This window comes from Parasteatoda tepidariorum, chromosome 5 (genome assembly GCF_982258835.1).
Source record: "Parasteatoda tepidariorum strain Cologne lab strain chromosome 5, Ptep-v5.0, whole genome shotgun sequence".
NCBI classification, from domain to species: Eukaryota; Metazoa; Arthropoda; class Arachnida; order Araneae; family Theridiidae; genus Parasteatoda; species Parasteatoda tepidariorum.
The window spans coordinates 46442978-46468465 of record NC_141759.1 but is presented as its reverse complement, the minus strand read 5'-3'; the positions used below and the strand labels follow the sequence as shown (position 1 = coordinate 46468465).

Here is a 25488-nt window from a genome sequence, read left to right as displayed (position 1 = left end):
TCTGGTGCAAGGACAGTTCCCTGCCCCCTAGACAGGCCGGTCGGCTACAAAACATAATTAAGGAAGAAATCAGGTTCATTGACAAAACATAATTAAGGAAGAAATCAACGAACCTGATTTATTGCCAATCTAAATAGAGAAGACATTTTACAAATACATTAAGGAAAAATTGCGAATTGAGTTTTTACTTTTCATAAATAAGTATTATACTGTAGGAGTACATATCCGCGTCCAACTATTGCTTCTAAACCCAATATATATATATTTCTTTAAATTAAAAAAAAACTTTGAAAGTTTCGAACTGCACATTTGTGTCATCACTTTTTGGCTCGCTCAATTTACACAGATTCTATTATAAATTTATGTTGTACCTCGATCACTTTTTCAACAGTTATTGCTGAGGAATTCTACGTGGTTTAAAAAAAAATCTATACTTCTAATTCGATATTACTATTACGAGTGGTTTCAAGTTTGAGTGATCACTTTTTGATTCACTTTATTTTTACCGATTACATCCGAAATCCAAGTAACGTTGAAATCAGCAATTTTCATGTGGTTTTTGAAATCCCGATATATTTATTTTTACGGTTACTACGAAGCGTGAGTTATAAATCACCTGTATAATTAATCCCTTTTTAACATGCTAAATTTGTGCAAATACTAAATTATTTTCCAGCCATTATTACAATACATTTTTACACGTTTTTTTTAAAGATTGATATTTCGCTAAATATTGCTAAGCTTTTTAACTTAATTGTGCAACTCCTACAATGTCACAATAATATTTTCATGACGCGTTAGTTAAAAATCACCCATTTAAATGATTACAATTTTTCTGTGCCGATTTTATCGAAAATCGAAAATATTTAAATAACTATTTTGGCCGTTATTGCTATGCATTCCCCCATACTTTTTAAAATTCCGATATTTTTTTTCATGACCGGCAAATTTTAAATAGCGAATTTAAATAATAACTTATTGACGCGTTTTATTCATGCCAATTTCATCCCATAGAATTAAAAAGGATTTTTGTTAACATTTATTTTTATTATTTGTATGAATGATAAATGAATTTAAATAGGTTTTTAAGGGATTTTGAATTAGTTTATGACTTTATTTTTATGAACGACCACAAACTGACTTTTAATGTTTCAAAATCATATGTTGGTTTCTTTACCACCAATAAACACCTGTACTCGTATCACCTCCAGGTTCTATTCCAGGACCTGCCTCTTTCCCACGTTAAACATCCTAAGTACTTGGGCTTCATCTTGGACCAGGAGATCACGAGTAACAAGCACATACAAAATCTGGTCAACAAGAGCCGCAAGAGACTAAATCTTCTCAAGTACATCTCTGGTAGAGACTGGGACGCTGATGCCAAAACGCTCAGGACAACATATATTACACTTATTAGGCCTATCCTAGAGTATGGGTTCCCAATCTACTTCTGTGCCTCACCATCTAACCTCCATCATTTAGAAAGAGTGCAATTGAGTACAGCTCGCATTATAACGGGCCTGAGAAATAGCTGCCCAAACGATATAGTACTATACGAGGCTAATCTTCCACCCCTTAGTCATGTTAGAAACTCGAATTTGGTAAAATATTTCAACAAATTAAAAAGTTATGAACATCAGAACCGAACCTCTGAATATCTGTCTAACTGGAGCAACAACCAGAAACTCAAAAGAAATAGCCCATTTGGTCTGGCCGATAAAATGAAGATTATTTCCCAATCGGTGGAGTATTCATCTCTTACACCTTGTGTCAGCCCGATTGAGGGACTATCTGGAGTTCACTTCCACTCTGAACTTTTGTCCCACACAAACACGAACTCAGATGTTCCAGAATACCTACGACAGCTGACTCTCGAGGTTATTAACTGTATCCCGAGTGATGCCACTTTAATATATACAGATGGCAGTAAGGATGAGTCAAATCACGCTGGAAGCGGTATTTATATCGAGAATATTTCTGTTCGACTCTCTAGACGAAACCCAGACAATTGCTCGGTACTTAGGAGCGAATTAATAGCTATTGAGGAGGGTTTAAAAACCATTCTCCACTCCACTGACTCTAGCGATATTTGGATTCTCACAGATAGCCGCAGCTCGATTCAACATCTACAGGACTGGAGTCGAGTAAAAAACCTCGTAAGCATCCAAATAATCAACATGCTCAAAATTCTTGTAAATCGTAGGGAGGTCCACTTTCAGTGGATCCCCTCTCACGTCAACGTCCCTGGTAACGAAGTTGCGGATATCCTGGCTAAAAGAGGCTGCTCTGAGATGGCAACTACCGACTATGACCTCACTTTTCAAGAGATTTTCTCAGTGACGAAAAATAGAGACCGGCAGGTCTGGCTCTCCCCTCCTGCCCATCCCTGGTTCTGTAGGAAAAGACCAGGATGTGCATTGGATCTTGAGGCTGACAGACAGGCACAAACGGCCGCCTCAAGATTTATCAGTGGGCACCTCAAAAGCATGACCTTTGAATGCGGCCGCAAAGTCTTTCCAACGTGCACCAAGTGCCATCTGATCCTCCTCCGATCATATCCTCGACTGCTTGGGGCTCGCTCTTGCGGTCATCCGTGATAGCCCACTTCTGGTGCTTGATTTTGCTAGGGTCCACGGTCTCTTGGATTTGATCTAGCTGTCGCTAGATCCTGAAGGACTGGACACAACAACACTTTATTTTTATAATTAACGGCCAATAGTTTGAAAATGACAAAAACAATATGTGGTGACAATATACCACAATTGAGCCACTTTGATTTGGTATAACACATTGTATTAAATATAATTTTGAGAAAAAAATTATTCTAATTGATTGAGATACATTTTTTTAAACTTTTCATTGCTATTTTATTTAAAAGATCTTATATTAATTGGAAATCTTTCATATGATAGCATTTGGATTTAAAAATGACATTTGATTATTAATTTTTTAACAAATGTATGCGGAAGGTGCTTGTAAAATATATTCAAAATCTTGTAGTATTTGGATTTTAAATTATTATTAATTATCACATCTAAGAACTTCTGGATGCAACAGTGACCCATCTTTACCAGTAAGCTCACTTTCATAAAATTTAAGCATTATCTATTTTCGATTTCCAATTATAGTTATTTTTCTGGGGAAGAGAAGATAATTATGTTATGCCTCATAAATAGCAGAAACCCTTTGACATATATGATGTAACTTGAGAATTAATTATGTTCCCAGAATTAAAATACAAAAATTACATTTTAGGATCTGATCATTATCAAAAATATCGCAAGACAAATTTTGCGTAATCTGAAAAAGAAATTTCACGATGAAATCACTGAAATAGTTACCTATTTCAGTGATTTCATCTTAAAATTTAACTCAGGAACCTGTTTTCCCATTTTTTTGTGAATTTCTCAAAGCAAAATTATTCATCTTAAAAATGCTCAGAAATGTCTGTTAATGCTTTTAAAAATTGTTAAGATATTTTAGAGATGGGGTTAAATCTTAAAGAAAAATTCCTCGCATTTTTGTAGAATTAATCAAGAAAATGGTATTTTGTAACGAAAATTTTAAGATTATTTTAAGTGAGAGTCCAATCAAATGAATTACAAATAATAATCAGATATTGAGTTATATATAAATAATATAACTTGAGATATCATTAGACGTCTCAAATAAGTTATCTAAAATAATTGAGTATCTAGAATAATTTCAATTGATACTTCGTAAGTAACTTTAAAACAATACGCTAACTGAATATATTCCGCATATATCTAGCTTTTATGAATATTGACGTCTACTGATATAAAATAAACATTTGAGTTAAGAGCTTTTATGCTATTTTTTCTCAATTATTTTGATGGTTCCCTCTTCGCTTAAACTTTGTATTCTGTGTAATATGATTACCGTGTATTTATGAGTTATTATTTCTCCTGCAATGTCATGAATATCATAAAATATCGGTGTTCGCACATGCTGCCGAAAATGTTATTTAAAACAATTCTTAATTCTTTAGATGTAAATCGAGTATCTCTATATAAATATATAAATACATCATGTTTGCTTTTGCCTAATGTCTTAAAATAAATGGTATTTTATTTATACATAAATATCTAAGCAAAAATATAAATCAGGAAGCAGGCTATATACTCAAAATCTGTTTGTTTAGCTATCAATGCAACCTTATACATTCATTAGAAAATATTTTTAAAAAGCATGTACCTAAATGTTGAGAATTTAAAGAACTGAAATTTTTAAGAAGCATGTATATGTTGAGAATTTAAAGAACTGAAGTTTTTAAAATGCATGTAAATGTTGAGAATTTAAAGAACTGAAATTTTTAAAAAGCATGTAAATATTGAGAATTTGAAGAACTGAAATTTTTAAAAAGCATGTAAATGTTGAGAATTTAAAGAACTGAAATTTTTAAAAAGCATGTAAATATTGAGAATTTGAGGAACTGAAATTTTTAAAAAGCATGTAAATGTTGAGAATTTAAAGAACTGAAATTTTTAAAAAGCGTGTATATGTTGATAGTTTGAGGAACTGAAATTTGAATCGAGTATCTCTATATAAATATATAAATACATCATGTTTGCTTTTGCCTAATGTCATTAAAATAAATGGTATTTTATTTATACATAAATATCTAAGCAAAAATATAAATCAGGAAGCAGACTATATACTCAAAATCTGTTTGTTTAGCTATCAATGCAACCTTATACATTCATTAGAAAATATTTTTAAAAAGCATGTACCTAAATGTTGAGAATTTAAAGAACTGAAATTTTTATGAAGCATGTATATGTTGAGAATTTAAAGAACTGAAGTTTTTAAAATGCATGTAAATGTTGAGAATTTAAAGAACTGAAATTTTTAAAAAGCATGTAAATATTGAGAATTTGAAGAACTGAAATTTTTAAAAAACATGTAAATGTTGAGAATTTAAAGAACTGAAATTTTTAAAAAGCATGTAAATATTGAGAATTTGAAGAACTGAAATTTTTAAAAGCATGTAAATCTTGAGAATTTAAAGAACTGAAATTTTTAAAAAGCGTGTATATGTTGATAGTTTGAGGAACTGAAATTTGAAACAAAGACATCGAAATGTTGAGAATTTAAGGAATTGGAAGTTAATTTAAAATAAATTATGAAAATCAAAAATAAATGTTTAATTAATCCATTCATTTCCTTGCAATATTTTATGACTGTAAACATTTAGCTAATTATTTATAAATGTTGCATTATTTATAATGATTTTAATGACTACACGGAATTAAATTAATCTTAAGCTGAATGCACAGGAACTCTTCCTCCATCATTAAGAACTAATTCGATTTCTCTCAACACAAGCAAATAAATAAATAACTGATGAGCTCCGCCGAAATTATTTACCGGTTTGTTGAAGATGTCTTTTAAAACTAATGTTCATTTATCTGTAAGCTACGGGTTTCATTATTTGTTGAATTTTAATTTAGAACGAGTCATTAAGTTTGGATTTGGAAATTTCTCTATTTCAAAGGAAAATTATATGTATTGAATATATTTATAAAAGCTGGTTTAAAAAATCAAAATGAAATTTGTCTTTATTTAACATAATTTTGTTCATAGGGTTAATAGAATAAAGAGTTAATGTTGTTAATTGAGTTAATGTTGATTTTTAGAGACTGTAACACTAATTACCTCTGGCGGTTCGCTTAGATTTTGTTATTTTAGATAAGAACAAGCAAATGTTACCTGTATCAGAATATTGAAATAATAATAATTAATTATGTCTGAATACGTGTTTAGAATTTTTAATTTTTATTTTCGATAAAAATATATGACTTCTATGCTAATATGTACCACATTATTGAGATTATAGTAACAAAAAATATCTGAATACGTGCTTAATATTTACGTGCTTAAGAGCAGAATACGTACTTAAGAGCAGATCCAATTTTGGGATTGTGACCACGAATGTTCAACTCCGTAGCCTTGTGATTTATTTCACTATCCTGAAGACAAGGAATCTTCAGAAAGAAGTTTTGGGAGGAATTTGCCTTTCTGGAGGACTTTTTGAAAGAACTAACCTGCATTTGCATTACATGGAAGGATAAAACCACGAAAACCTCCAACGGTTATCCTGACGGCAAGGGGACTCTAACCCATGATCTGTCTACCACTGAGAATATTTTACGTCCGCACTGTGGTCTGTGTAATATTTGTTATTATAGATAAAAACATTTGAATGCTATACTATGCATCGTATTATTTAATTAATAATTATTATTTTCATAAGTAAGTAACACTTCTCAAAACTTTCTAACTTACATTAAAAAACGCTAAATATTCAATTAAAAAGAATAGGAATAATTAAGTTAATTAGTTAATTTTCGACTTTTGTAGCAAGAGCCAGAAAAAAGGCCATATCGAGGTGTCTAATTAAATTATAGGGCACTGATTGTAATTGATTTCTTGAACAATAGCTTTTATTTTTATAATGTTTGCAGTATCGCTTATATGCAATCCTTCTCAAAAGTTTGAGCTCAGCCATGTTTTTTTTTTTCAGAAATGGCAGAAGACGCTGCATCATTCCGAAATTATGCTTCTCGAAATCGTTTTAAAAACAAGCAAAATTGTTATGTAAGGATATAAAAATTCATATGTTTTATTTATATTTATACAGAATTATTAATTAAATTTTCCTTCAATAAAATGACCACTTTTGGTCTTGATAAAAGTGGCGACTTTGGTTTCATCAATTTAAACAAAGCATGATAATGTATTTGTTTTCAACTACTTTAGCGCGCTTTTCTTAAGTTTTTTATATTTATTGACATCTGCTTACAGACATCACTGACCAGTTTATCTCACAGAAGTTTATCAGTATGTGGTGGCAACTCCAATGGGAATCAAAATGTTGAAACTTAGAATTATTGGTCCAGGGGCCCTATTACCAGCTTCACGGAATCTGATTCCGATCGAAATGAAACTCTCGTGACGTCATAAATCCGTGAATGTCAGTTAAGTCGTATTACGAGCTCTTGATTCCGCTCGGAACTAAATTCCGATGCGAAATTATTACGAATCCCATTCCGGCAGGTTTAAGAGTAAGCGAAATCTAGATTCCGATAAGAGTTTGTATATTTCAGTGAACAAAATGGCGCTGTTTTCCGTCATACAGCCAGCTATTGCTGAAGAGAGTGATCGAAACACTATTAAGAGAAAGATCTATCGGCTTAAAAGATTTTGGGTATTCCAATATCCCGACAACAAAATTTAGAAATTAATTTAGATTGGAAATTAGTTTTTTTTTAAATGGTGTTACTCGTAGGCGAAATTCAGTAGTGGAAATGAATAATATCGGATTGTGGAAATTAATAAAAAAAGCTACATAAAAAAAAATATGTACAAAAAACAATAGAATCTTAGCTAAAAAAAGGAATTACCAAAGTTAGCTATTAGAATTTCCTATATTGTTTGAAATATGCATATGTGAAGATTTTACTATCGACTGCGTTATCCTTCAACTATCTTGTGGTACTTTAAGATGGATGCAAGTTAACATGTTTTATATAGTAGTGATTTGGTATTTAATATTTATAGTGGTAATTACGCCAGATATGCCGGTAAGGCTTCCTTTATTTTAATCTGGATTGTTTTCTAGGCATTCCACAATCATTGTTTGGAGGCGAATATTAATTTTTGTACTTGAAGCCATTTGAAAATACTACGTTGTAATTTCACTCTACACTACTCTCTATACTTCAAATAAACACAAACTTGGCTTTTGGAACACAAAATTGTTGAAAATGTATGAATTTTTAAGCTTTCAGTTCTAAGTTAATGCGATTTTAACTCGCATAGAAGTAGAGAATACAAACATATCGTTGCCAGATTAATAAATTAGAATTATAATAATTTTCTAATTGGTCAAAGTTAGCCCCGCCTACAAACTTCAATTTCACCGGAATCGTGTGGAATGGCGATTTCGATTCCGGATTCCGTTATGCTCATGTTACGGCAAAGTGGGTTTTACGAAATTGGCAATCCGATGAAAGCTAGTTTCCGATCGGAATCGTTTCCGAGCGGAATAAATTTCGATGAGTTGGTAATAGGGCCCCAGAAGGCACTTTTCGGTCTAGTTGTTTTGCTTTTTTGCCCAGGTGAGCATTTATTTTAATGTTTCCAGTTCAAAGAAGTGATAACTTTACCGAAATCCTACACACAAACCTGTAATTCTACCCTATATTCAGTTTGAGACTTTCTAGAAAAACATGGCTGCTTTCAGACATTTGACAAAAACTGTAGTTTTGTTGCACTGAGCTTAGACATTGATAAAATAGTCTAATAAGTACAGTCAAATCGATCAAAGCTACATTATATGTTGCAATGCTAAATAAAAAAAGTTAATTTCCGATATTGTTGATAAAAAATGAGAAGAGCTGCAAATACGCTCGTATAAATGGAAAGAGATGTTCACATTCTAAATTACCAGAAAAATCAGATCCCACAATCGGTTCGATTTGTCATATTTTTTCCACTTATTGATTCTAGTGGTATTCTGTTTGTTTACAATGAATTGAATGCGAAGTCAAATTTCAATAAAGCAGTTTGTTATTAAGATATCGATGAAAATGAGTAATGAAAAGCTTGATAAAAGATAAAGATAAAAATTTCGCAGTTTTACTTAACATCATGCACGCTCCTATTAGCAAATTTCGAAGTACTTTAGGATGGGTAACTGCGTCAGTATCGGTGAGGTGTGCACTATTAACATTTAAAATCTGATAATAAAGAAACATTTAATATCTGATAATAAAGAAACATTTAAAATCTGATAATTAAAAAAATCAGAGAATACACAGTTGCTTTAAAACTTGCATGCAGGTGCGCGCGGGTAAAACTGCGAGATTTCTCTAATATTAAATAGATCTGTTTTTATTTTAACAAAAGATTTATTAGTTCATTTAGTAATATATATTTAACTTTTCAGAGTGAATAAGAAGATGTTTTAAGGTTGATCTGAGGTTGACAGATGTAAAGAAATGCACCTGAAGTAGAAAACGAGGTTATGTTTTGTATCAAAAATAACCTGCTTAATAAACCTCAATTTCAACCTCATTTGCACCTCACAAAATCAACCTCATATATAACTCAGAGATTTTAGTTTAGATTGGGAGAATTATTCACACCTCAAATGTCTTTGCTTGAAGTGAAAAGAAAATAATCCGTACACCACAAAAACAACCTCCTTAAGCTGGATGAAATAAAGTACATTTCCATGAGCCTCAAAACAACCTTAGGTTTGAATAAAACAAATTCATACACTTTGATTATACATCTTAGGAGGTTGATCTTTTAAGGTTGTTTTTGAAATCATACTTCGAATAAACCTCAAGCCAACCTTGAGATATCAAAAGAACCTCACATAAACCTCAAAAGTACCTTAAATGTTTGTAAGAGATTGTAGGTTTTCACTTTCCATTACAAAAATTATGAGGCAATTGTTAGAAAACCTTTGAAATTATTTTCTATCCAAAACGTTATTCTGCTCTTAACTAGGCAAAATAACATTATAGTTGGGGTTTTTCCTTTTTTCAAATTATAATTTTAATGCTTCTCATTTCATAAGTAAGAAGTATGCTAAACTATTTTTTTTATTTATTATTATGCAAATTTATAAAAATAAACTCATTTTGAAAGCATTAAATTTTTATTAAAAACTTAAATTTTATGACATCAAAAAGCTTTAGTTTTATTATTATCATCAAGATTGTGGCTAACATCGCAAAATGAATGTGACTTTTTGCCTACTGTGCCGTTGTCCTTTTTATTGACATTGTCTCAATTTTCTCTCTAATTAGAAAGCATTTTAAATAAACTTCGCACATTTTCCTGTTCATAACAGAAAAAAGTATTAGAAAAGTAAGCATGTTCGACTCCTTATCCTTTACATATAAGTAAAATATGGTACATTTTTAGACTAAGAATTAAATATGTTTTAATTCCAAATAAATGCTTAAAGTTAGAAAAAAAATTATTAATCGTAACTACAGCTTTTATTTCTATATGTTATTTTATTTTAATTGATTAATCTCTATTTTATAAATAGTAGTCCTTCAAAGGTTTAATTAAAGAAAAAAACACATAATAATATTTTGAAGTCTAAGAATGTATGGACAAAATACTATTTTTCAAGATTTTCTCACTACTGTCTCTTTTAAAATGTGACTTAATATGTTTTCCTTGCTTTTATTAAAATAAAAATTTAATTATTTAATTAAATATATAGAGTGTGGCCCCAAATTATATTTAATGGTAACCAATACTGCGTAGATTAATTTTACCTACGCTACCAATTTAAAAAAATCAATAATTTAATTCAATTCTATAAAAAAATATGGAGAAAAAAAAACTAAACTATTTATAAAACCAGTCATTTATATTTTTTAATTAATCATTTTGATATTATTGTTGTCGTGCACAAATTCATTTCGGGACATGATTCTTCTTTTTCTGAACCCTTCGACCTATTGCTGTACACAGTTATCTTCAAAGGACCGGGAATTATTTACTGCTACAGTTCTCCCCCTGTTCCCTACTCTATACCCGTTGATATATTGTTGCTGAGAAAAGTTTTCACGTAATTGCTAGAGCTCTACAAATTATGCGAAATTTTACTCAAAAATCATGCGACAAGAGTATGGTATTTTTAGAAAAAAAATTATGTGGATAAATTAAAAATAACCTAAAAACAACTAAAGCAAAAAAGAAAAATAATAAATAAATTTAAAAAAAATAATAGATTTTTCATTTTTTTCCCCTGTTTTAATAACAATTTTGCTTTTATTAGGACAAGAATTTTATCTAAGTTAAAAGGATATCATATAAGTTGCACAAACAACTTATATTGAATAGCACAGCTTTTATTGAGGTTTATGAAAGTGAAGTTAGTCCAGAAGCTGAAGTATAAACTTTATCTTAGTTTTGTAAAAAAAACTGATTGCAAGACATTGCAGCATTTTCACTGTCTCCTGAGAGATCTAGTCACGCTTTTCCGGTAAATTTTGGAAATATCACTTAATTTACCTTTGAATTCAGGAATCTGATTAAGTCCAAGTTAGAACCCATTTTTGCATAATTTTAGTAAGCAGCATTTAAGCTATATGAGGTGGAATCACAAATCAAAAGCATGAAAAAAATGACCGGCAAGTTCAAACCATTAACAAAGAATATCAACAAAGACAGGAAAAAATTATTCTTTGAATTGAAAAATCAGGGGAAATTGCACGGCGAAACACTTTCTGGTGGTTGATGATGATATTTCGCTGAAATTATGTGGTTTTTCGGTAATTATACGAAGTGTTGAAAATAGTACGTAGCATTTGTATAAACTTAATGTTTACACAAAGGAATTCGGGAACGGTTTTGGAGGTTTACTTTTGGACAAAGATAATTAATATTTTCTGTCTTTTAAAAATTACTTTACCACTACAATATAATACTTAACAATACATATAATCAGATAAATTGAATGCTTATAAATACCCGAAACAGAAATGTCTGAAACTTCATTAATGTTATTAAGATACTTCCGAAAATATAGCCCTTTTTATATTTATATACTTAAACAATCTCAACGGTAGAAATATAAAAAATATAGTTTCTTCCAAAGATTAAAAATTTTCTTATTAGGAACTAAAACTACTTGCAAATAAATAAAATAAAATAATCTAAACCTTTGCAGATAATTCGAAATATTTTTGCTCGAATTTAAAAAAGAAAAGTTTATAGTTAAAATATTTTTCTTTCGACTTTATCTAAAGCAAATACTCCCTTCGATAATTCTGGAAATTTTTCCTTCTTACTCTAGCTATGTGATTGGCATATCCAATATCGACATACATTCTCCTATTTCTAGATATGCAAGAGATGTTTTCTTAATTAAGATCAGACGAACGCAATCCAAAAATCTAGAGTTGTTGGCGAGAAACGAGTGATTCCGGACTAGAAATGCCTGGGGTGACAGAATTAGACTCTTTCACATCTCCGTTTGTTTGATTAAGTATAAAATCGATCAGCACTCCCGTCGCCAAATATTCTAGCATGTACTGAAAATCTCTTTTTATTCCATTTAAACTATTCATATATAGCTTCAGACGCAAGGTCTTTTAAAAATCAAGATGGGGATCGCAGATAGAATGACAAACATTAAATAATTACTTAGGCTCATGTTTAAATGATAGCATTTTCGTTTCCAAATTGCTGATGTATATGTTTGTTAGATGGCACAAGTTAATTTTTAAATGTAATTAAAATTGATTTTGATACTTTATTTTAAATTCAAAATATCATTTGCAAGTATAAATCATTAGTATGCCATTTGTGTAAGCTCATACCCGCTTTTTTAAATAGTTCCACGAATTGTTCTTGTAATGATTGAAATTTCTGAAAATCTGAACTTCCCGATAAAATGTCATCTATACATGTATCTCTTGCTATTACAGTACCCGCTGAGGAAAAAATATCACACCCTCCTCAATGGCCAATTGCTGAAGCGTTCGTGTTGCTAGGTAGGATGCACAAGAAGTTCCGTATGTAACAGTTTTAAGTTTGAAAGTATGCACTAGGCCATTCACGATATTCTTCCATAATATGAATTGCAAATTAGTTAAAATTCAATTGATTTTTAATAACTAAAAATGTGTAGCACAAAACTAATTTGACTATTTTATTAAAAATAGAGTACTATTAATATGAATTTTAATGCTTTATTTGTCAAAAGGCTTTTACCGCATTTTTTTATTAACTATGAAAGTAAAATAAAATTTTGAAATTCGCAAAATTATAGAATAGTTTCTCCAGTTTTCAAAATGCGACGTTTTGAAAGTTAACGTTCTAAAACTCTAAAAAGTTTGAAGTGAATTCTGTTCAAACTTTTCAAAAATCTTTTCCCGTATGACATGGTAAATGACAAATGGTTTCTTTTAAAACTGGACTAGGTCATTGCTGAAATACGCTTTTCTTTCGACACATTACTTCAGAATTCCCAGACATGCATTCTTTGAAAATGTCAAAAGCGACTCTTTAAAATTCTGAGCGTTTCGATTGACAGATTTATCGAATTTAATATTCGATCAGTTTAGTTTTGTTTTTGGATAAAAAAAAGTCTTTCCGTATTAGTGTCATTGGTAAAAGTGTTTTTGAACAACCTTTTAAGTTGACGAAAGCCTTTAAAATTAGAAAAAATTGATCAAAAAGTCATTAAGAGAAAAAGAACACTGAGAAAACATAAGAAACAAAGCTGACTCTTTAAAATTCTGAGCGTTTCGATTGACAGACTTATCGAATATAATATTCGATCAGTTTAGTTGTGTTTTTGGATAAAAAAAGTTTTCCTGTAATAGTGCCCATGGTAAAAATGTTTTTGAACTGCCTTTTAAGTTGACGTGAGACTTTAAAATGAGCAAAAATTGGTCAAAAAGTCATTAAGAGAAAAAAAAAAAACACAGAGAAAACATTAGAAACAAAACTGAATCCGAGCAAAATTGACGACGTTATAAAGACTTTTTCGATTATTTTTATTGCTCACCTTTGCTTACAATTTTTGTTTGCTTCAAGACATGAAATTTAATTTGTTTTCATGGATTTTTTTACGTATCTTCTAAACTCTTAAGAACATTACTAACCCCCTTTGACACAAATGGGGCACCAGTGTCCTTTTCATAAATTTTTTTCTGCTGATCTTATTAGAAGAAATATATATATATATTTTTTTAATGATAAAAAGAGTAACTAAAAAATCTGTTAGATTATCGGAATTAAACTTGTATTGAAAAAACTCAAACTATAATTTTTTAAAAAAAAGTTGTAAAAAAATTACATTTAGTGTAAAAAAGAGTATTTTTTTTCATTCATATTCAATTTATCTATATTTGATTTTGTAAATTAAAAAAAAAATTCAATGACGAATAACTCTTCATCTTAGATCTAAGTAACTAAATATAAGTGCAAATTTGAAATAAAAAGATATTATTTGAAAGTGAGGCGGATTCGGAAGATTTTACCTTTAACGCAGAAGCAAAAAAGTGTCTTATGCTGTATTTCATAACTATAAATTATTAAGATCCTAAATATAATATTTTCCATTTATTTTGACCTAAACTAATACAAATCAATGACAAAAGTATGAAAAATTCATTAAAGAAAAATTCTACTTTTCAAAGTTAATCCATTGGCATCCGATTTTTTTAAATTCCAGATTAAGTGGAAACAGGAAAATAAAAAATGTTAGTAAGTTTTTCATTAAAGATAATGAATTGTTTTGTACTTTGTTACCAAATCAAATCTGATATTTAACTTCAGTAAGCAGAAGATAAAGAATTGGAACTTTTGAACGGTTGGTCAGTTTTTCACTATGTTTGCAACAGTTTTTGCAAACACAATAAATGCAATACTTTATATGTTCGTTGTTTCAACCGAGCAAAAAAGGAACAGCGAACGTAGCAATATAATAAAAAATAAATAGTGGTACGATAAATATTGTTATTTTTCATCAATTTTGTTTGAAATAAGATATTTTTAATACCAGACTATACTTATAGTTTTAGCCAGACTCATGGACTGCAACCAGACTATACTCATGGTTGAAAACTTCACAACTTCAAACTTCATGGTGTTGACTTTAGCACAGAATTAAAGCTAATGCTTAAATGATGTATTTTATTTCAACACAAATTAGTTACTGCTGTCTATTTATAAATAGGACACTACAATCCCTGAAAATGTAAAAAAAAAAAAAAAGAATAAATAAAATAAAAAAACTCTCCCCTTCTAGTAATTTATGCAGGGTTTTTGCCTGGCTGCAAGGTATGATGACTGTGATAATGTTATTTATCACAAGTTCATACTCTCCTTAATTTTTTTTGTTTTTTTAATTTGCTTTTCATTTGGCCTCTTAACTCTTAATTTCTTGTTTACGTGTTTCTGCCTTTAACTTGATCAACGTTCAATTTATCAACTACTGCATATTTTATTATTAATTATTAACTTTTACAGATTATTATTATATTCTAATAAATTATATTTTATTTATGCAATATGAATTTATTTTATGACTGCTTATTATCGCATTTCATGTTGCCCTTCCTTTTTAGTCATGCACTGCCTTAGATATCTTTCCCCAATCTTATTTTTTACTTTTTGTAACCTAAACCCATTTCTGGGACACCTGTCCCTTCTTTCACATAATTATCTTCGAATATGAAAAGCGATCGTTAATGAAGTATTTATTAAAGCATTTAAAGTAACTTGTAAAAATGTCTGGTTAATTTACACCGCATCAGATTTTTGCTAAAATAAAGCGATCCAACAATACATTGCTAATCATCCACACTACATGAAGTGCTACTTTAAGATGTTAACAACAATGGTTATTAATTAAATTTTCCGCAAGTTGCATCCATCAACATTTTAAATTGCTACACGGAAACACACGGTGTCGTTTTGCTAAATTTGTGGAGTTTACTGGATTACATTAAGCCAGTTAAGAACCTTATTAGTTTACTACCGACAAACTTCGTCTAATGACTAATCTTACAAGCTTTTTGAAATAAATTACTTAATTTTTAGCTTATGTATCTTTAAAATGCCATTAAAAATGAAGATCATTAATGGACGAAGAAAACAACCATGTTTTTTTTATTTGTTTTAAATACAACTACAGAGGACAAATTTAAACATAAGACTACATTACAATTCAAAGTTTCTCTAGTTAAAAGATTCAGCCGTTTTATAATTTATGCAATACTGTTAAAAATTAGAATATCAAAACAATGCCACGAGAATCATACGTGATTTAAAGCAAATTTTCCATTGGCTCATTTTATAAATTCAGACACATTCAATTGTCGAGCCACAAGGTAATTGTGCATATAGTTTAGATATATATAGTTTAGTATATAGTTTAGCATATAGTTTAGATACATAGTTTGTGCATATGGATGTTAATCAAAATACATTTTTTCAAACATATCATTTCTTATATCTTTTTAAATTTTATCTATTTTTTATTATTTTTTAAAAAAGAAAGTCAAGTTAAAAGTTTCGAATGGCATATTTAAACTTTTCAAAAACGTCTCATTTATTGTTAGAACTTTAGACAGCTAATTCTTTGGTGGCAATCAGAAGTTTAATTTTTCTTTAATTGAGCCAAAATATAATGTGTCTAAATTTAAACATTCTGTTTTCAATTACTATAATAGCTATCAGGGTTCCTATGTTTTCGATGTATTATCTTAGTTATATTATAACTGGTTTATTGATTTTCAAACAGTTAAGTTCGGTTTCTGCTATACACATTAAAATTTTTTCCGTAATTTTTGAATTTCCGTTTGTTTGCAATATTTGTTCGTAGTATTTACTTTAAAGTACTTGTCAAGGTTATAAAAATTTCTAGAGGTAGAAACAGTTAAGTCCTGTCTTTTCAATACACATTTAAATTATTTCAGTAATATTTGTATTCCGGTCTGTTTGTAATCTTTGCTCACAATATATACTTTAAAGTCCTTGTCAGAGGTTGAAAGATTCTATTAAAAGCGAAAAAACAAAACCTGCGTTTATAGAGAGAAAGAGCTAGAGGAAGCGTAGAAGTGTGAAAAGAAAAACCAACTATTGTTTCCGCCGGTAAAAATAAAATTAGTGCAGAAGTTTTTTATGCAAATATCTAAAATCGTAATTCACAAGATTTCAATTGCTTGTTTTAGTACATTGTTTAATCTGAAACTCATATTGTATACGTGTTTCTTTTCTACGAAGGTAGTTAAAATACAGGCAAAATACTGGTAAAGACATTTCTGCTATTCGGTACGGTATACGTTGTATCAAGCACATATTTTTTAAAATTTTATTTCGGTACTTGCCTTGCAACAAAATAGGTAAATTTTAAAATTTGCTAACATTACTTTCTTAAAACTATCTGTGGTTTTTCCTGGGGGGAATAAAGCTTAAAAATACCAAGCACTAACAAAATTTTTTTCTTCAAATACTTGCATGCAATATAATGCCCACTGTGCTCCACGCACAATTTAAATTTGAAATATAATTATTACGTCTACAAAATTAATATTTATAAAAAATCTCCAGGAAAAAACATTTAAGATAAAACTAAACAAATACCATTTAAAAAAAATAAGACAAATCAGATTTCAAATTTGATTCATTTTTAAAATATTCTTATTAACAAAAAATTTAATTGGGTTGGAATTTATAATGGTCTATTCAGAATTTAATGAGAAATTTAATAAATAATATTTAACTCTTATTTGTTTTAATTTAGCAAATGTATGCATTTTTTGAATTAAATACATGTTGCATAAATTTTGAAAATCACTTTTTCGAAATGAAAATAAACAGAAGCGTGAAATTAATTAGAAAGCTGTTGTTTGATGTAAAAAGAACTGTAATTAGCTTTGAAGTTTTCGTAATTTAATTAAAGAAGTCTAACTAGAATTAATGGTTTCAGATGAGAGCTTAGAGATTCCAAATCAACGTAAGTTAGCTTAAGCTTGCAATACATGTTTGCTTTGCGTAGGTGGATACCGTTGATAAAATGTGTTTCGTCTTTTTCTTCATCTGAAGAGAAAAAGAAATGGGTTAGATGACCTTTTTTATCTTAACAATTGCAAGTTAAATTGAGTAAAATGTTATTAATAAACATATATTTGATAGGCACTAGCATTTAGTTAAATATTGTTTTTCACAATTATTCAAAAAGAAATTTAATACTTTAAGGAGATTTAATAGTGAACTTTCATTTAGAAAGAAGTATAAATTTTAAACAAAGATGGTTCCGAAATGCCCCATGCAAATTAGGCTTTTATTCATATATATATATATATATATGTATATAGTTTTCTATATTACAAAATGTGTGGTGGCCAAAACTATTTTGCTGTCAGTCTTTTTCAGAACGAGATTTGCTTTAACACGTTCAAGCCGGGAAAAGTGAAAATACTGCTGGAAAAACTATTTTAATATTAGATAATTTTCGGGAGGAGTTAATCTATTCTCAACAATAACAATTCACTGTAAGGGAATTTATCATGGCGAAGAAACAATTAAACATAAAAATTGCATCAGTTAAAAACAATTGGTAGTTATGGATTTTTATTATTCCCGGAAAAAAACAAATAAATGAAATTCATTTGTTACCAGTTTTTATTCCGGTACCCCGCCAAGATGAGAAAATCTAGCGTGACCCACCGGTGGGTCAACCCGGCGTGAACGTGTTAATAACTACCACATGCCATAAGAGACCAAGAATTTAGTATAGGTATCATGTTAAATTTGGTAACAAATCAATTAAAAAAATTACCTACCATTTTAACCGTTTAAGTACCGGACTCTTATTTTGCCACTTTGAGAAATGTGGTAGCAAGTTAGCAAAAAAAAATAAAACAAAATATTCCCAAGTTAGCTCTAGGTTGGTTACAAATGCTGATAACTGATTACAGAATTACTGATTGATTTCAGAACAACTCATACTCACATGTGTTGGTTATCTTAGCATCAGCCCCGCTAGGGGCTCCAACTAATTCATCTGAGTGGAAATAAATGATAAATCGCCGAAGCGCAACTGAAAGGTGAAAGTTGGGGTTCAGTATCTTTTACTGAGAGAAAATTAAAATGAAGTAGTGAGATTGAACAAACAAGTTTGAGAGAGAGAAGAGGTTTTGTGGCAGACTGCCTCGCCTCCCTTCGAGGTATTACCCCCGAGCTTCTCAGGTGCGCAGTAGCCACATAGCCTCAGAGAAAAGGAAAAATACATAATAAATGCGCAAAATTATTTACAAGTATTTACAGTTATTAACAAAATTTACGGGACAAAACTCCGTCGGATAGGAAAAAGGCGGTTGCCGGGCTATATTTTATGTTGTCTTTGATGAGCTCAAAATCAAAATTTTTAAAGTAATTGCACGTATGACAAGAGAGTGCATCTCTGAAGAAACGTGCACATAGTTCAGCTATGTGCTCATCTATTTTGTTGATTTTTAACTCTCGTCTTAGATCTTTTATTCTCATGGATCTGGGGGCTCCTGCAATATATCTGAGGAATTTATTTTGAGTAATCTCCAGTTTCTTTTTTTGACTAACAGTGGTTGTGATCCATGCAGGGGCAATTTCAGAACAAGATATAAATCTCAAGATACATAGGTTTATATTATTCATATATCCTGGTACATAGCAAAATCAAACTTCTCTAATTGCAAGTACTTAAAATGAAACATTTTAGTGTTACTAGTCTTAAACATTTCAAACGATAGACATATGATCCAAAAGTGGAAGATTGGCATTTAAACGGTTAGTAAAAAACTTTCTACCAGTTTTTTATTTGGCGGTTTTCTCTTCATGAGGGATTTTAATAATGGACAATGAGATTATTCCATTGGGTAAAGGACTCCGATTGGTAAAGGAATTCTTCCAACTAATACTTGTTATTTCTCATTTGGCGATTTTTCTGCTATTCGATAAATTTTTTGTCCAAACTTGTATTTAAAAAAATAGACAAGTGATTTTGCGTTCGTCATTTCCTAGCCTAAAACTCTCCTCGTACAAAATATTCCGCCTGCTTTGAAAGTGTAGTTTTGGGTTCCTTCTTTGTTATTAAATTACGGACATTGCATTAATGATAAATCTTTACATCATAAGAAATGTTATATATGTAAAGAAAAATTCCAAGTTATGTAATTAACCCTACATTTAATCCTACGCTTAACTAGAATTATCAAGGAAATCTGAAGGAAAATTATCTAAACTTAAGTTGTGCCTAAGCCAAACTCAAAGGATTTTTTGTTTTAGGCGATTGAAAATTTCTTTTACAATGTTTAGCGTACATGCGAAAAAAATGCCTTAATTTTACCTTAAAAATGCCATTTAAAAATAATAATAATGCAAATAATAATTTTTGCTAGTTTTGTAAGTTTTATTTATACATTATAAAACAAATGAAGTGTTTTTTTTTTTAATTAAAGTTATACTTCTTATGCGACTTCCAACAAGGTTGCGTTAAACGTTTAACGCTTCATTTTTATTGGCCGGGAAATCACGTGGTAGGATCCAGTTTTCCCTCATTCATTTCCATATTGTTTTGGTTCTCACTAGCATAAAAATAATAAAAGTCATAAAAGTATTGTTTTTCTATAAATATTTTTTTAGTTTGATTGGATACACATATAAGTTAATAGTATTTTTTATTTTCAAATTTAGTGGATAACAATTGTAAAAAATGAGTGAAAACAATCCCACTGACAATGCGACGGATTTAAGGTTATGTCAAAGTGCGTCTCTTGTGAATATCAATTGATTGTTAGGTTTTCTCTTTTGAAATTACATTATGACGCATTCACATACATTATTAATACAAATACATTTTCCATGACGAGACGATGAGGCAACCACAAGCACTTCCACCGGTTCAAGAGATCCACGAGGGAAAAATGCACAATATTAACGTTATTACAGAGCGCGGAGGCGAGCGGAGCAGGAAAAAGAGTCGTTGAATAGAACTAGTGATCCTTCTACGACTGCTGATTCTTCTACAATTAACGTCGCAGGTTACGAAGTTTAACTTCTTCCGCGCGGAGGGACTCTACGCACTATTTTTTTAATATTTATCTTTCGAAAAGCAATTGTTGAAACTTGTCTGACATCTTAAATTAATTTTGGGCTGGCTCAATTTCAAAACGTCATTTAAAAAAAAAAAAATACTTTTATATTTCCAGCTTAACTTTAGTTCTAAATGCAATAGTACTTCACAAGTTATTTGTTTTTTTGTCGAAAACCATACCCATGAACAAGAAGATAAGTCTGAACTGTACAAAACATCGATGAGAAAAAAAGACATTATTTGCATTTCTTTTGTATTAATTGTTTTAACAGAAATAATTAACTATTGCTCAAAGAGGTTCAACTAAGACCATCTGCACTCTTGTAATTAGAGCCATTTCTATGCACAATTGTTGAAATTAAATGGTTGTAGTACTAAAGTAGAGAGAAGCATTTTGAAATTTGTTAAAATATGAAACTTCAAAATTGGAAACTTGCATTATGTAAAAATATAATTTAACTTCGTACTGTGAATTGGGATCCATTATGAACATCACTTAAAAAATATTTATATTTGAATTTAAAAAAAAAGATTTTTGCTTTAAATTTACATTTTTAACTCGTGTTAGTAACCGTATTTTGTTATTATTCCGTGAAACTGCAGTCAAAAAATATTTAAAAATTTCGAGTTTTGTTTTATCATAATTTTCGTGAAAAAATAAATCTTTTAATTTTGTTATCAGCCTATACTATTTTATTATCTTTTTCTCTATTATGCGCAATAATATTTTTCAGAATATTAAAAATTATGGTAACTAAAACATGTTAAAAAGAAAATCTATAAAAAATTTTTTTTAGAAAATATGACGAGGAATTTATAGTGGAGAACGAAATAAACCAGACTTTGTTGCACGATGATTAGTAAAATATCAGTTTACTTGATATTGATAATGTAAGTTTATGTTTACTTAAAGTGAAAAAAAAATTGCTTCTACTCTGAGTCAAGTATTGAATTATTACATTTTTTATCATCATATAGTAGTAAAACAATCATTTCTGAAATACTTCAATAAAAATAAGTGGGGTTCATTTATAGACTTCGCATTGTTACTCAAGTTAATGAAAAAGCTTATCCATGTGGGATTAAACAACATTTCTATAATGAGTGAAAGTTTTTGATATAAAAATTTCTCGCATCTAAATTTCTTTTTTTTTTGTTGCATTTCTTGATTATTTAATAGCTTTTATATTTTAATGCATTCACCTATGTTCCCAACATTTCTTGATTATTCAATAGCTTTATTATTTTAATGCTTCCATCTGATGCATGCCTAATAATTTAAGTTTAAAAATATGATGCTAAAAAATAGTTTTATTGTATCTTGCATCAAAACATTTTAAACGCTTCTTTGAAATGACGTATTCAAAAGATAAAATACAATATTAAATTTAAATAAATAACGAAAAAAGAGCTTAAAATTTAAAAATTTTCATGCAAAATACGCTAAGTCTAGCCAAAAATAGATATTTCAGTTGTTAAAAATTAATATAGCATTACCCATTTCTTTTCATAAAACTGCACCAAGAAAAAATTCTTTTAGATGCTGACGATTACTTTGTTGATTCTCTTATTTCAGTATCTGGAAATCGTTATCTTCTTTCCCTGTTCGCAAAATTTATTCATGCAACTCGTTTATTAAATTACTTGCTATTCTTAGTTCCATCCGGAAGAACGCGTTTCTCCTAATTCAATTTTCACTGCAATTGATTTTGAAAGTGAGCAGGCGGATTTGTTCTTACTAATTTTAATGAAGGATTCTAATTAAATTTTTGTCAGCGACATTGTATCATAATATATAAAAGTATACAGTATAATATTATGATGCAATAAAGGAAAAAAACAAATGAGTTTGTTATTTTGTTATGGACCTATCAAGTCTCAAAAAAGGACAGATGATATTAAAAATCAATTAAAATGGAACTGAAGGAGACAGGAATGTAGGAGTTGCTGCTTTCTGTTCAATGAGTCAATTTCTTTTTAAATTCTGTGGAAAATTCGAGTAGAAACCGATTATTAAAAAATGTTTTCGAAATAATTATAATTTGTACCATTATGGTGGCCCAGTTTAAAAATAAAAATTATAAAAGCCTCGCGATTATTCAATTTACGATGATTTTCCATGAAGCTGAAAGAAATATTTTTTATAGAAAAACAACATCTATTGAATATTTTTTTTCAAATTTTGTTCAACGAAAATAAGTACATCTGACTTCCTTAGCAAAACTCAGTAAGCGAAGGTCAACTTGTTTTCTTTTTTGAAAATGATTTCTTCAATAATTGGTCTTTTGGCACACAGGGCTTGAATACCAATATTATTAATATGCAGCGATTAAATTAATTGCTCGTAATAATTTAGTATTCTTTCATCGCACGGTTAGTATCTATCAGATATTTAACTGTTCTAATTATTTAACAAATCCGAATTAGTTTGTCCGGTTGGCTATGAACTTAGGACAATTAAAATTTTCTGTTACTCGTAGTCTTATATTTATAATATTTTCTACAAATATTTATTTGTAAATGAGTAATACATTTGTTTAAAATTTCTATATACATACAAAAAAGGGTAAACTACCTAGCTGGTGATAATTTAGCTTCTTAATTTTATTTTTAAAAAAGTACTTTTGAATTTTTACAACGTATGCTCACTTCATACAGGTAATTTATAATAAATTAATAAGGACGTCTTAACCCCGCCCCGCCCCTAATGGGGCATACGGGGCATATATGGCAGTACTTTTACTTTCGTTACTTGTATCGCCGGTACAAGTAAAAAGTACGTACTTTTACTTGTACTTCGTTACTTTTTAAATTTAGTACTTTTACTTGTACTTCGTTACTTTTTAAATTTAGTACTTTTACTTGTACTTTCGTTACTTTTTTAGGGAAAAAGTACAATTATTTGTAACGGAAATGTCGAATGAAATCGTTACTTTTTTCTAAAACTCGGTAAGCTTTCTAAAGAGAAAAAAATGCTTTCGAAATGCAATTATTTTGCAAAATGAATAAAAATATTAATTATCAAGTTATTTTCATTCATTTTCGAGTTTTATGCATTTGTTTAATACATTTTAAATAAAAAATGTTGGATTTTGTTATTATGTTTTCCAATTTTCTTTTTGAACTCACTAATAATACATTTTTGTCGAATATATTTTTACCTAGTACATTTTTTACTAAAATTATGTTTATGCCCGACCTTGTCAAACAACGCCCAGTCAAATCTCTAAGAACTTCAGAGCTATTTGTGCTATTGAAAACAATTATAATTACTATTATAACTCTTGAAAACTCGAGGGTATTAATTTAGCCGCTGATACTAAAACTCGTTTACAAATTTTAATTATTTCGTTAGGCAGAAATGTTCGGAAAATGATTTTCTCGCATGACTTCAGCATTAGCCATTGTTACAAATAAAACTGTAAACTGTTCTGTTTCAGCTTATACTGCACATTCAATTATTTTTTACTAGCTCAAAGATCACAAAGCTATCTGAAACTCCGTGTTTGCTTTGTTTATGTTTGTGCTTTTAAAGCGCGTTTCTATAGAGTAAAACAATTTTAAATCAATGGTAATTTAAATAAATAAAAATAATAAACTAAAAATTAAAATCAATAGATAAAATTTCTTTTTCGTGTAAATCCATATATTTGATTTCAAAATTATATTATACGATTATATTATAATATTCTTCCGAATTTAAAAATAAATTAATGTCCATAACTTTCAAAATTAAAAATAATTAAATAAATAGCAAAAATTTTGCAAAAACATTAAAAAACATAAGAATATGATTCAATAAAATTTTGGTTATTTTGAATTTTCGATTTCCCAGAAATGTACTTTTAAATCGTTACTTTTTTTGTTTAGTACTTGTACTTTTACTTGTACTTTTTACTCGTTACTTTTTAAAATAAGAACTTTTTACTTTTTACTCGTTACTTTTTTAAAAAATACTTGTACTTCTACTCGTTACTTTTTAAAAGTAACGTTGCCATATATGATACGGGGATTACTGGTGACTCTGTACGTGTTCGTGACTGCTCAGCAAAAGAGATGCACTGGAAAGAGGCTTGGTCACGAAGTGGCAACACTACTCGTCGATGGGGGTCTGTGATTTGGAGGAGGAGGGTGACCACGAGGGGTCCACACGGGTGAAGATAAATAGGAAAGCTTAGGAAGATAGAAAATTTTGATGTTTTGATGGAGAATTTTTGTGATGTTCACCGAGGTACCGGTCTGAGAGCTGCACGCGCAAAACAGCCACACACCGCACATCCACCGTCTCGCCTCCAACCGAAAGGCCGCAAAGAATTTATTTAAAATCAAGAAAAAGTACAAGTATTACAAACTGTCCGGCAGTAGCCGGAAAAAAATCCAGTCACATCAGGAAAAAACATGAAATGAAAAACATCCAGAAGGTAGTAAGATCTGATATAACAGAAAACAATGCTGCACAATACAAGGAATATGCATACAGGTTTGACTGAAGGTCAATCACATCTCAGTAATGTTTCAAAATCAGTTAATTATGAGTACAACAGGTGATATAGATATGTACAGTTGATGAGTTAGGAAAATTCAAATTATAAGATATGGTGATATGTACAATCATAATTTGAGACAAATCCAGGTAGTTAGAATAGTGATGTAACTTTTAGTGTCAAGATGATAAATATTGCCCTAGATATAGTCAATAAAATCAGAAAATAGTGAAATATGTTTATATAGAATATGCGAGGCTTGACAATTGCAAAACGTAATCTATGTACGTCCCCTGATGTTTAGTCCGATTTTGCATATATAGTGAAGTACCTATATGGATCCTAATATGAAGTTAGCAT

The 25488-nt window shown here is 29.7% G+C and overlaps 1 protein-coding gene across 1 annotated transcript; it reads left to right on the top strand.

Annotated features, from left to right (window-relative positions):
* Positions 1-1067: 1067 nt before the first annotated feature.
* Positions 1068-2597, top strand: LOC147809315 (uncharacterized). Its single transcript, XM_087162763.1, has one exon. The coding sequence runs from the start codon at positions 1068-1070 to the stop codon at positions 2595-2597; it is 1530 nt and encodes a 509-aa protein (XP_087018889.1).
* The last annotated feature ends 22891 nt before the right edge of the window (positions 2598-25488 follow it).